The 13326-nt window shown below is 40.1% G+C and overlaps 1 protein-coding gene across 12 annotated transcripts in view; it reads left to right on the forward strand.

The window, feature by feature from the left end:
• The window catches only part of tenm4 (teneurin transmembrane protein 4), a 166277-nt gene that overhangs the window by 70810 nt on the left and 82141 nt on the right, over nt 1–13326 (forward strand). For 5 of the 12 annotated variants that reach the window (XM_034865640.1, XM_034865643.1, XM_034865648.1 and 2 more), the window contains 3 exons: nt 10702–10951; nt 12674–12748; nt 12995–13093. In XM_034865640.1, coding sequence (XP_034721531.1) covers nt 10702–10951; nt 12674–12748; nt 12995–13093 — 424 coding nt within the window. The remainder of the gene's footprint in view (nt 1–10701; nt 10952–12673; nt 12749–12994; nt 13094–13326) is intronic. The other 7 variants (XM_034865676.1, XM_034865694.1, XM_034865698.1 and 4 more) reach the window with 3 other exon arrangements.

The following is a 13326-nucleotide window of genomic DNA, read 5'->3' on the forward strand; positions in this document are numbered from 1 at the left end:
CCACAGCAGCAACACGCTGGTCACCCGCAGTGACATGACTGTGCTGGGGGGACATGGGTGAGGGAATGGCCTTTACTGCGGCAGATTAGTCTCATAACAATGACTCTGATTTGCATAGGTACAGCATTTAGCTCGGCCTCGGGCTGTCAGAAAGGGGGTAGGACAGGACTGAACAGGAATATCCTCAGCTCCAGTTGCAACCTTAGTCCTTCAAAGGCTTTGTGAGATTCCTTTCTAAGTTCCAAAGTACAGCATGTTTCTGTGTGTCTTTTCCCACTTTTATATCTCAGTAACACAATAATTACTAGTCTTGCCACTGAGGCTCTTGTCCATTCCGAAGACCTTTCACCTTGCTGCAGTTAAAAAAAGAAGAAAAAAAGTACATTGTTAAATTAGTTTTACTTTGAGATTCTGCAATGACATTTTTCATTGTTTAGTTACAGAATAACTCTGGCAATAAGGAGCCAATTACAATCAGCGAAAGTACAGGCGAGAGCCTCCGCGATTTGTTCATTTAAATCACCTAATGAGCCGTGTAAGCTTGCTCCTTGCCTTCTTGCACATTTTCCACCATCACATCCAAATACTTTATAAGCTTGCAGGTTTTGTTTATTCAAATTTGCTTGTCTTGCGTTTTGGGTTTAGATGTATTTTTACTTTCCCACTCCAGGGAGCAACACAATGTGCTCCCATTAGCTGTTCTTTGAAGGCGCCGCTTGAATTTGATGAAAAAGTGACTTAACCAGTGTGCATGTTCAACCCTTGTGGAAATAGGCTTTAGTCCAGTCTGGTGCTCTGTATCTGCAACCAGATGGAAGTAGTGTGAAGAATTGATTCAGCGGATGGTCTGTGTCAGCTGCTGTTGTACGTGCTAGGTGTGTGATGGCTGTATCATTCATCTCTGATAGGCTGGGTGTGGGGAGACTGATTTTGGAGTCAATATGTGTGATTTTATTGATTTTGGTCTATAACTTATTACCCTAACCCGGGTTGGTTTCCCCATTTTAGTGAATTTAATGACGTCACTAAAACGTGAGTGAGACTGTTCCCTTCAGCAACATAAACCTCATTTTCAAGGTGACAAAACCACAGAAAGCCAGATGAGGTTGTGTGGTAGATTTGGCATACAGAACAGGGCTACACTGCATAGCCAATGTGATTAAAACAAAGATCACACATTCCCTAAATTGTCTAATCAAATTTATGGAAAATGTATTCTAAGATGTTCTGTTTCATGCAGAGGATGGGATTGGAAAAAATGCGTCATGTTGCCAAATTCAGTGTAATCTGAAATTAAGTATGCATCTCAGGTTTTCAGTGAGAATCACATGAGCTGAAAAAAAAAGAACATTTCAAGCCACCCAGGTAAAAAAAAAAAAAGCAGCTAGAATAGCAACTCAAATCTCTTTGACATGCGGGTCAGTTATTGAAGAAATATTCAAATTCAGAGTTGACACGCTGCAGACAATATTAACTTTTTTTTTACTGTCAGTAAACAACCACAGACAGCCATGTATATCTAAAATAATTGGCTCACCGTGTATCTGTTGCACTGAAAAATAAAGGTAGCTTTTTATCACTTCAGGTTACATTTGCTCAGGGTCATCTTTGAGCCCACATACAGGACTTAAAATGTCATGCTGGGTTTTGAAGACGTAAATGTTCTCAGCAGCATATCGTTATTCACATTAGTACCCTCCATGGCTGCAGTGTTTATTTGTGTTTTTCAGGATCTTGTTTTTTGGAAGAACAGTGAGCCAGAGTTTCTGTGAGGCTGACGAGGCTGCTCGCTGAAGCCTGCAGTCCTTTTTGTGAAGCATGTGTTTCACTGTGGCCCTCAGCTTTCTCTGAGGGGCTCCTTCCTGGGGAGACTGCCAGTGGGAGCCTGCTGCCATGCTGAGCTGCAAGATCTGAGACACTGCAACCTCCCCGTATTAGCATTTCTTAATGCAAAACAGCATGGGGTCGGCCAGTGTTGGTTTTCAGTGCAGCGGGGCTCCCTGGTGAAAGGGCCAGCACACCACCACCTCACAGCTGACCAAGCAAGAATGCTGAGCCGGGTGGAAGGCTCGGGGACGTTGTTGTGTGTGAATTTAAATAAGTCCTCATTGCAACTGCATAACAACCCCCCGTGTCCGCAAGGTTGGGGGAGATGTGGTTAAAAGAGGTCGCTCCAGAAAATAATTCATCCAACAGGCACCATGAGGAATGAACTATCTGAGGCAGAATAATAATTTAATGAGCAGCACATGGCACCCTGCATGCCATGCCCTTGTTTTTTGCAATATGTGAGATTTCAGTTCTGAGTTGACATATCAAAAGGGATTGCTTTCTCTCCATGTTGATGTTGAGTTATCAATGAACTGGAGCCAACAGACTATTTGTCCACTTCCATTCAGCTTGCTGTTCATTAGTGCACAGGGACCACAGATAATGCATTTTGCATACCTACATAACTTCTTTTTATTGACATAAATTGAGATGCATTACTTTCATTCCATGTTAATTGCAACCCATCTGTGCCCTCTAACAAAATCTTGAATCTCTTGATGGATATGCAGCAGAGTGACATACAGAACAGAGCCCGCATAACCACTTGTCTTGTTCCTGCTAAGGCAGCGCAAAGATTGACAGAAAATCCATTTGATCTCAGAAAGGCAGAGAGAAGCATATGCCAGGACTGGTGCTAATGGATTAGGTTGCAAACAGCAGTAAACCTCAGTTTGAAAAGGTTTCTTTAAATTGTTTATTTCTTATTTATTTTTAATAGTTATTTTATATTTCTGTTTGAGTTTACTTATTCCAAAAATAAGGGCTTGAAAGTATTACATTTTGTTTACAAAGGTCTGCGATTTCTGCAAATTCTTCTCCTTTCTTCAGATTAAATGAATACCATAACTTCATAAATAAATATTTTGTCTTGGTAACATTGAAAATGACTTCATTTCGCGTTTTTAATTTCATAGCATACGTGAAACAAATACTTAATAATAAGAGAAATAAAATACTATTTTATGTTATTAGAGTACAAACCCATTTCACTAAAATGTTTTATTAAATTCAGGTAATGTTACTCGATAACTTCTTCTTTTCTCCAGCCTTAAAATCCACACTGTTTTTCCATTATTTGGCCATGAAGTTTGAATTGAACTTGAATCTAGATGGCATTAAAGGTCGCCAAAAAGCCTTAAATAAACTTGAAGAATCCTGGAGGTTTCCTGATTTAACTCCACATGTGCATAAACTACGGATATCGAATAAAACTACTTTAGTTGTTTTAGTTTCATACCTCATTTGGTGTTGTCGGTGAAAGGTAGTGCTGGATGTTCGGTACAATAGCAGGTTTTTCTCCTCCAGTTAGTGGTGAAGGTGAGCTTATATTCGGATTCCAGAAGACCCCCTTATTCCCATAGCTCCCCCTCTAAGAGCCAGTCGAGGGCTTATCATTATACCCACCTTGTGTTGTTTGTGGTACCTGTTACCTCTCAAACGCGTCCAGGAAAGACAGCTAGTATTCCCGCATGGTTCTTCCCTTCAGACTTTTCTAATGGTGTAGGAAACAGCAGGACCAGCAGAGAGAGGCAGCTTCAGGGAGCCAGCCGACAGTGCAGCTCCACTGCCTTCATGACAAATTCTATTTGTATTTTTATAGACAAATGCTACTCAACTGAAAATTTTGCTCCTGTGATTAGCCATAGGGGTTGTAGCAGTAAGCGAGATTTAATGATTTATCAGGGCGCTGGATAGCTTTTGATTAATTCTGTATCAAATGGCTCCATGGTCTGTGGCATGTCATGTCATATCATTTTATTTCATCAGGTTTGACCATCGGTGTTATTCACTGTCCTTGTTCAGGAATAGACCTTCTCCCTGGACACTGCACCGAGTGGCAAATTAAGTCAGAATCCAGTGTTCCTCCATGTGTTACCACTTTTTTTAATTTTATTTATTTATTTAACAGGGTCATTGCTCATTAATCAACAGCAAAGCAACTGTTAATGAGCCAGGTTTAGCTCAGCAGGCGAATTTTCATCTGTTGTCCCGGGCCATTTTTTATAATAAATAAATAAATAAAATGACAATACAGTCAACACATACACAGACCAAAACAGTATTGCCCTACAAAAAGTAACAAGCACAACACATCATCATTCAACTAGCAACAAATCTGCAGGCAGGCTGCAGTCTAATGTGCATATATATTTACTTCTCTTATCTGTATTGGGAACATATTCAGACTTTAGATGCTGACAGACCAAAAGGACTTCCTCGAGTGGGTCTGATACAGTCCTCTCTGGTACCTCTGGTACCTCTGGTACCTCTGGTAACCTGTGTGTCTGCTCTCAAACAACACATGCTTTCAGGGGGTTGTCTATTTCAGATTTGACAGTTGTGATAACCGTTAGGTTTATGATCAAGAACTTTTAGAGTACGTTTATATAGAGTTTCAAGTGGTTTCCTTGGGGATTTGCCAGCCTGAGAAAGCTAGTCAAACAAAAAGTTAAATGTGAGATAATCCAGGCAGTCATATAGCCTACATAATAGCAGTTCCAATGCTTTAAATTTAAAGTGTGTTTCCCATAGATAAGTAGATAATATCCAAATTACATTTTTGTCTAATCAACGGTAAATCTTTTTTAGGCTATTCTTTCTAAATTGTTAATGTCATGTAGTCATTGTTTTCAAAAAATAGTTCATAAACCTTTATTTGACTTCATTTGACAGCCATCACGTGCCGCGCCATCGCATCCTGCGTCACCCACCACAAGTACATTCTCAACCTGTGAGAAACACTGCTAGATATCAACTAATGGAGGTATTTTCAATGGTTCTGAATATTGTTATACATTAAACTTCACATCATTTTATGAAGTTATTCACAGTTTTAATTTGACGTTTGGCATAGCTTACATTGATTTGCATCTTACAACTTAAGTGCTGCATCCGCACTGTACAACAACTACCATCTGGTAGCTAAGTATCCAATGAAATATAGATTCAGTAAAATAAAGGCTGGTGCATTATATATAGATTTACGCCTTGTTTCCATGACTACTGTTGCAGATTTTAGTCAGGCAGGACAGCTGATGTGGAGGATGACATCTGCAGGAGTACTTCTCAGTGGCAAAGTGGTATCATTACAGACAAGTCAATGTTAAAATACTATAGTGCCAAAATGTACTCCCAGAAACCGGGTTGTCTTCTCACTAACTCATGCTAGGGGTGTAACTCAGACAGTTGGTGTTCACTGAAATCACTTAAACAAGAAAATGCCTTCCTCATGTAAAGGTTTAAACATTCAGGGCTGTACATTCTACATTTTGATTGAAATAACTGAATTGACCAAGTACAGTAGAGTACTACACAACTATTCCATTAAGAGATGAACGGCCGTCCCATGGATGCATTAGACTAATTCAAAGACTAATCAGATTTATGACATTTTGAATTATTTATTGAATGGGCTTTGTTGATTTGCATCTTCATCATCATCACAGCACATTACAAAACCAGCAAAAGACAGCCAAGTACAACACAGTAAGAAATGACTATAACAGCCAGAGTTACACAATGCACAGAAAGAGTGTTCAGATATTAGCATATAGCCTAAAACGCCAATGATTCCACAATCTCGCGGTGAACCTAACCGCACTCATTGCAGGGTTCACTAGCGTTGCAATTAATCTGTTAAATGACTCAGTTAATGTGAGATTCCTGAGTACAGCAGGACAGGTGTGTACATCAACACTTAAAACACTTACATCACCTCTGGATGTAACTCAATACCTCCATCGGTACTCTAACCATATTTTAAAATGTCTGGTTCTGGTCCTTCCCTATGATGAGGTACACGGGCCAGATCTCCTCCGTTAGCTAAGCTAAGTAGTCCACGAGTAATCAGTCAACATGCTCAGCACATTCAAAGTTCACAATTAAAAATCTTAAAATCCTGGATTCTAACACCTCAGTCAAAACAAAGGAACGTATTCCTCAATCAATTTTTGTTTGTTTGAAACATCCTGTCATGTTTGGTTTTTGTAAAAACTTTATTTGATACCTCACGAGTGGGACAGTTGTGTCCCAGCCCCTAGGCTATAGCGTCTTACCATTAGACAGACAATGGTGCTATCTGTCATGGTGGGGGTGGGGGTGTCTGGCTAATGAAGTGGATTTGCCTTAATTACATGTCTAGAATAGTGTCAGGAGGCCTTAACCAGTGCACACATTTGTTAGGAAGAAAAATGATAAACCCACATTCTCCGACTGAATGGATATCTTTATGCTTCTGTTTGGAATGCCATGTGAAAGCTTGGCTATTGTAGCAAAGTGCTCCTTCTCTGTCTTTCTGATAACAAATGAATCTCCCTTTCTTGCCAATTGTGTTGTGCAAAGCAGGTCAATAGAAAACCATTTATTCTGTCTGTCCTTTGGATAGTAGTGAATAATTGTTGCTGAATCAACACATCTGTGGGGGTTGTGTTCGCTCTGCGCTTTGTCTCATATTACCTACCTCGCTTCTCGTCTTACTGTTCATCTCCACAAGAATCACCATGACTACTTAGCTGGCTGTTAGGGGGTTGTTGATGCGACAAGGGAAAACATGCATACAGTCAAGTAGTGAATTTAAACCATGACGCGGTGCTTTTTCAGTTCCTTTTCTGTAGAACATGTTCCACAATGCATTACAATGGTGATGGATTGTATACCAATAAGTAGGCCAGTTTACAGCAGCAACACGTCTGTGTAGACCGCATTCTGAAAGCACTGCATGGGTATAATTAGCTTAATACTTCAAAATAAGTAGTAAATATACAAACTTACAGCAAATAGCAGGACTGTAGTGAAACGTGACTTAACCCAGGCACCTTTGAAAACCTTCTTTAAATGTGTGATTGGATTGTAATCTGATATTATTAGACCGTTACGTTAGCTACGCTTGCAAAGCAATTCATATACCTGTTAAAATAACATATGTTTTCAATATGTTATCTTGCTGATACTTCCAGTTTAATTATGTAGTTTAATTTAGAATTAATACAAATTATTTGATACATTCTGAAATGAAGTATATAAATAACTGGTACCAGTTGTGGTTCTTTACGAGGCGGAGAGTGGACCAAATTGACAGAGCCGACTCGCAATAAATATATATATATATATATATATATATATATATATATATATATATATATATATATATATTAATTTTTGTGTTTTTGTTAAGGTTGTTCCACAAGTCCTCAGAACCATTCTTTGTTGTTACCAAGTGTTTGAATGATGAATTTTTGCCACACATGTGCTGGATTTTCATGGGAAGTAAAGTATTTGTTTACCGAGCAGTAAATGCGTTCCAGAGCGGTGATGCATTTGTCCTTTTGATAAATTTCTCTGCGTATGCCTGTGCTGTCCCTGTATCAAATTAGCATAACCTTATTAATGGCTTTGGGGATCAGGTACATTACTGAGCAGGAGGGAGGTCATCAACAACTATGTGGTTTTTACTTCACATCAGTCTATTGTTCATCATGACTGTGGTGTGCCTCTCTCACAGCGGCTCAGCTAATTACCAGGGCAGCACTGTGCAGAAGTGTGCTCAGTATGGAACCATCTGTCAGTGCGACAGAGGCAGGAGCTAGCACTCTCTCCAAAAGGAAAAAGAAATAAAAGCCATTTATGTCAGTGGTGCATCCTATAAAACATGTGAGCCAGGTTAAAAAAAAAAGCCTGAAAGTGAAATTTAGAGTTCTCTCTTTTTGTTGTTGGCTAATGAAACATACTGAATTTAAATAGAAAGGAGAGTGTGAAGAATAACAAGGTGCTGAATTTAGCTTTCAATTTAGCTTCCGATTCGACAATTAAAGTTAAGAGGAGCATTACTTAAACGGCTGAGCCACTGATCTCCATTGTTTGCACTTCTTATTGTTATACATGTGTGTTTTAGGTAAAGCCTTAAAGCTGTCTGAAGCACACTGTCAGATTTGTGAAAGCTTTATTCCTTTTTGTATAAAAGGCAAACAAATTGCTGATTTAACTGTTTTTTTCACATCAAGACCAGGGAAATCTACCTTTATTGCATTTTCATAAAGAAAATACAGCTTTCACAAGTCTGAAACTGTTCTAAAGAATGTTGAGCCTCTCTGGAATAATGTAGTACTGATTTGACAAGTCTAGGTATAGTGGTTTTTGATGTGCACCTGTTCCAATGTGGTCTACATGTGAAAAACTCAGGGTGATCTCCCTTAATTGCATTTTCACAAATAGAATAAAGCTTTTAAAAATCTCAGAGTGAGTTGCTTTAATGCTTTACCCAAAATGTCTAACACAACAGTAAGAAGCTCAATAGGATCGAGAATCAGTTGCTTAGCAATGCTAGTTAAAGGTCTCATGCCATGAAAATGTCACTTTGTGAAGTTTTTGAACATTATGAGATCCCCAGCCTGCCTATGGTCCCCCTGGGGCTAGAAACAGTGATAGGTGGAAACGGAGCCCTGGGTGTCCTGCTCTGCCTTTGAGAAAATGGAAGCTCAGATGGGCCGATCTGGAATCAAGGTTACCTCCCCTTTCTCTGCTTTGCCCCCCAGAGAATTTGGCCCACCCGTGAGAGAGAGTCATCATGGCTTTCAAACAGCAAAGTGGCAGTTGGTCTAGGCCGCACCCCCGGCGTCCACCTTTCCCCTTTAATCTTTCCTTAATCTATATGAACAACGATTCATTGACGGGATAGTTCCCGTGCCGCTGGATGTCACCTCACCTTCCACTTTCTTTGTGTTTCTAAACTCTGGTTGATTCAGGAAACATCCTCTGAGCTAGGACCGACAATCAAATTATTCAAAATTCATCTTTTATTTTTGAGTACTATTCTCATCACACACTTGACAGCCATTTCAATCCCAGAGCTCGCCTCCCTACGTGAACATGTTCCTTCCTGAGACTATTTAACAGAGACACCGTATGCGCCGCCCAAGATGATTGTGATTGGTTTAAAGGAATGCCAATAAACCAGAGCACATTTTTCTCCCATCCCAGAATGCTGTGTGGACTAGCCAGACCTCTGCATTTTTGTGGAGGAAGGTCTGGCAATGTGAGACTATGCTTTCCTTAACCTTAACTGCCAGCTTGGACCCTGTGAATCAAAAGGTAACTTCAGCCTAATCTGGAAGATATGGTAGCATGTGCTTGAGAAGGAAATCCAGCACACTACATTTTGGGCTTGTTTTTCCTTGCGGAGCCATTTCGTTAGCACCTAGTTACCTGAGAACACTATGGGCTCTATTTCCAGTTTCCTAAAATGCCTCAGGCACTGAAGCTTAATGCCACTTTTCTCAGTACAGCCAGTTTCGCACCTCAACAATTTGTTTATCAGTCTGCCTTGCCTGACACATGTTGATAGAGCAGCGTCATGTTCCTGACCCATAAAAAATCTGGAATGACACTAAGCTTCCTGACCGGCTGCAGTGGATATCGCTTTGATAAAGGCGCTGATTATACAAAAGAAGCCTTCTGTGTGTCTATATTGCACACTCTCTGCTGTAAATTGGCAATTTAGTGTTGGGGATATCTGTGAAATAAAGGAGGCTTGCTCCTATAATGAAAAGCCATTTTTTTCAGTGTGTCTAAAGCCAGGAGTTCATTGAATGATGAATGGCTTAACAGATGTGGAAATAAACAGATGCAGAGTACACAAGGACATTGGTCTTCTATCTTGAGTGCAGGGGAGTATCACATTTAGGACCACTGGTCACAATCTGCACTAGACTTCATAGCTAATAGTTCCAAATCCTTGGATTTAAATTGACAACTGACCTGGTAAAAGATCTAAAAAAAAGAAATAAAGCAAAGAGTAAGTTTTGGCTGCTAACAGCTGGAACACTATGTGACCACGGTGATCACTTCCAATAAGAATGGACCACTGCAAATGTGAAATAGACATGCATTGCATGAATGCATATTGTTAGCAAAACAAGTAGCTAATGGTGTTACTTGTTGGCTTCGAAACTTAGATTTACTGAAAAATTCTGCAGAAAACAGAGGGAAAAAAGAAAAGAATGCATGCTCAAACATCCTTCAATGCCTATATAAATGTAAAAAAAATAACTTTAAAAAACTGAAGAAATGGTTAGTTTCAAGAAGAGGCTAGTTTGTCTATTTCCACAGGAGCCGGTGTCTGGTCTGACTAAACTGTCCCAGGTCTCTGTGGAAGACAGAAGGCACACTCTGATAGAGACCCGTTTGGAGAAATAATGAGCAGGAGTGGGATTTTATTTAAAAAGGGGTTTGTTTTGGGGCTTGGCAGCCTTTCAGTGAAATTAGGCTTTAGTTTAGCTGTTAATTTATGTACTTTTGGGGAAACTATGGCAAATAATTAATTTACACACACGCACACACACACACACACACACAGCATGAGCTGAGGACTACAAGAAGAAGAAGGCTGTTTGTGCTGCTATGCGTGGGTAGTTACTCAGCTCTATTTTAACATGTAATCTTACAATTTCAACATGAAATAGCCATCTAATTTAAGGCTTTTTAACTGTTTGCCAGAAGAGTGCATTGGAACTTTCGTCTTTTTTAAACTTTTGTGTTCCCTTCCAAATATCACCGTCATTATTCGTTTGAAATTCAGAGCACTACGGACCTTTTCTCCTCTATGTCTTTTTAATTCTTCTGATGTGTTTTATTTCTTTCTTCTTTTGCTTTCAGACGGAGCCTTTCAAAACCATTCTCGGCTGCGGACGCCTCCTCTCCCGCTCTCCCACTCCCACTCGCCCAATCATCAGCACCATGCGGCCTCCATTAACTCCTTGAACAGGGGCAACTACACACCGCGGAGTAACCCAAGTCCCGCGCCCACAGACAGCTCTGTTCCTCCTGAGGGTCCGGCAAGTGGTCAAGTCTCCGGCAGCACACAGGACAACTGGCTACTCAACAGCAACATCCCCCTGGAAACTAGGTACTCGGCAATTTGTCTCTCTGACGATGTATAGAGATGTTGGCCACCATATACCTGAGCTGCTGCCATCGAACACAGCTTTTCACGCTGTCTGCTCCATATTAAATTACCACAGCGCTAACCAGGAGCAAAGCAATAACATGGAAAATATTCTGCTAGGGGGCAAAGGCTTACATTTGTGATGAACAGGATTTTGTGGCAAACAAGAGAAAAGTGTTTTTTTGGGGGGGGTTTCGTCCAATGTTAGCAATCCTAACAATGGAAGTTATTGAGTTTAAACAGCAGGGTAATTATGATCATGTTGGATATGAAACAGTTCTTACAAAATTACATCCAGGCTCCCGTGAGCAGGCTTCAAAGCTCCTCCACTTCAGCCCCGAGTTTCATTTATTTTATATTAATCAGTACTCAGTTCTCTAGCACATTTCTCAATAGGAGGCCCTTGTGTGAAGTAGATATGTCAAGTGTTATTGTAACAAAGGGAATATCTGTTGCATTTCTTTGGCTGGTCTTATTGCAAGGCGGTATGAAATCAAGAACAGCAAGGCATCTTATCTCAACACTCATAGTGATCACATTATTCTGTTAAGATTAGAATGTTAGAAAAAGTCCCTGAATAAACCCTAACTTCTGTGAGATCAGCCAACCTGCTGAGCAAATTGAAATAAACGCCATTGTGTAGCCTCGAATTTTGAGGAAGTTGTTATAGATTTTTTGGAATCTGTTCAAAGCAATCCAATAAAAATCTTAGACCAAACTGTTGGATATATTGTATATAGTAAATACGTTGCCATAAGTGAAACTGTTGTTGACTGGAGAATAGCTAATAGCTAATTTGGCACAGTTAAACACCAGCCATGAACAGAACCCCTGTCTCTTCCTTTTGTTACTGTGAGACGCTTCAGTCAACAGGAAAATGAGCATCAATTTTAGCTGGTAGAAGGACAGTTAGTGGTATAATGAATGATTACATGTCATCCAGCTCCCAAGTTAATCCTGCACAGGTATTCCCTGTGGAGCAGAAAACAGATGGAGAGGAGAGTGAGCCTGCAGCAGGCACGAGTGCCTCTCAAACCCCATATGTAGTCTTTATGACTTACTGCCTTAAAAAAAAAAAAAGATCAACCGCCAAAAGTTCCAATAATGAATTTAAAACCATTAGTAAAATCCACACGGGCGCAGAAATATTTCATGTCATTATTACTTGGTTAATAGTACTACAATGGCCCTCTCTTGTCGTCTTTGTGAAATGTAATGGCGCTGATAAATTCTGGCTGGTTCTATCCAGTCTCGACATTTTTGTTAGAAATTCTGCCAAGCATCTCTCTTTCTTTAGTAAAGTTGCATTCTTTAAAAACAAGGCCTTTCTCTTGTACCACTGAACGTGTTCAGCCTGCCTATTGCATGTGGACAGTTCATTTCTCCATTGCATTGCTGCAGTATTTCCTTATGGAACAGAGCTCTCATTTGGGTGGGGTAGGGGGATGCATTATGGGATGAAATGAGATGTAAGAGATGTGTGTTGCAACCATTAAGTGAAAAACTACTGTACTTAAGGATTCTATCCAGTTTGAAATATATGCAACTTTAGTAACAAATTGATTTGTAATTAAAAATGACATGAAGACATAAAAAAGGTGTTTTGTCTGAAATAAGTGTTAGAACCCTTAAGCTTCTGATTTGAAAGTGATGCATTGTTTTCTTCCAATCACAACCTCAAAGGAGCCAGAATACTCTAATGTTTATTAGAGAAGAGCAAGACGCTTGCAGAGAAGGGCAGGGCTCGTACAAAACAAGGTATGGCAGTGCCCAAACGAGGGGAACCAGAGAGCTAGATGTTATTTGTCTCACACCTTCAGTTCGTAGAAATAGTTCCATAAGGGCCTTGGTTTCCTTGTCCCACGCCATCTGTCTCGATCCCCATTTGTCAGTTGTTGTTGTTGTTGCTGTTGTTGCTTGGTGATCACATACTGTATTGGCATTTATGTTTCTTGCACGCACATCTCACACTAGCCTCATATCCATCTTTCCACCTGTATGTAGAAACATAGCAAAGCAGGCATTCCTAGAGACTTTACAGGACAACCTCATTGAGATGGACATTCTGGCGTCAGCCCGCCACGATGCCTCGTACAACGACGGGTATGTTGCATGTTTGTTATCTGGCTCACCCTACTGTCAGAATCTGCTTTGCCATCAAAACAATAGTGATGCTTGCGCTATTTTTTTCCCATCAAACATCGTCTATTTTAAAATGTTGTCAATCTTCAGTGTATGTCTCCTGCAGTGCCAGAATCCTTGCTGTACTTGTCCCATCACTGTTTGATACAACTAACAAGTCACATTGTTGGGTTGTATTGCTTTTGATTAATGTT

This window comes from Etheostoma cragini, chromosome 3 (assembly GCF_013103735.1).
Source record: "Etheostoma cragini isolate CJK2018 chromosome 3, CSU_Ecrag_1.0, whole genome shotgun sequence".
NCBI lineage: Eukaryota > Metazoa > Chordata > Actinopteri > Perciformes > Percidae > Etheostoma > Etheostoma cragini.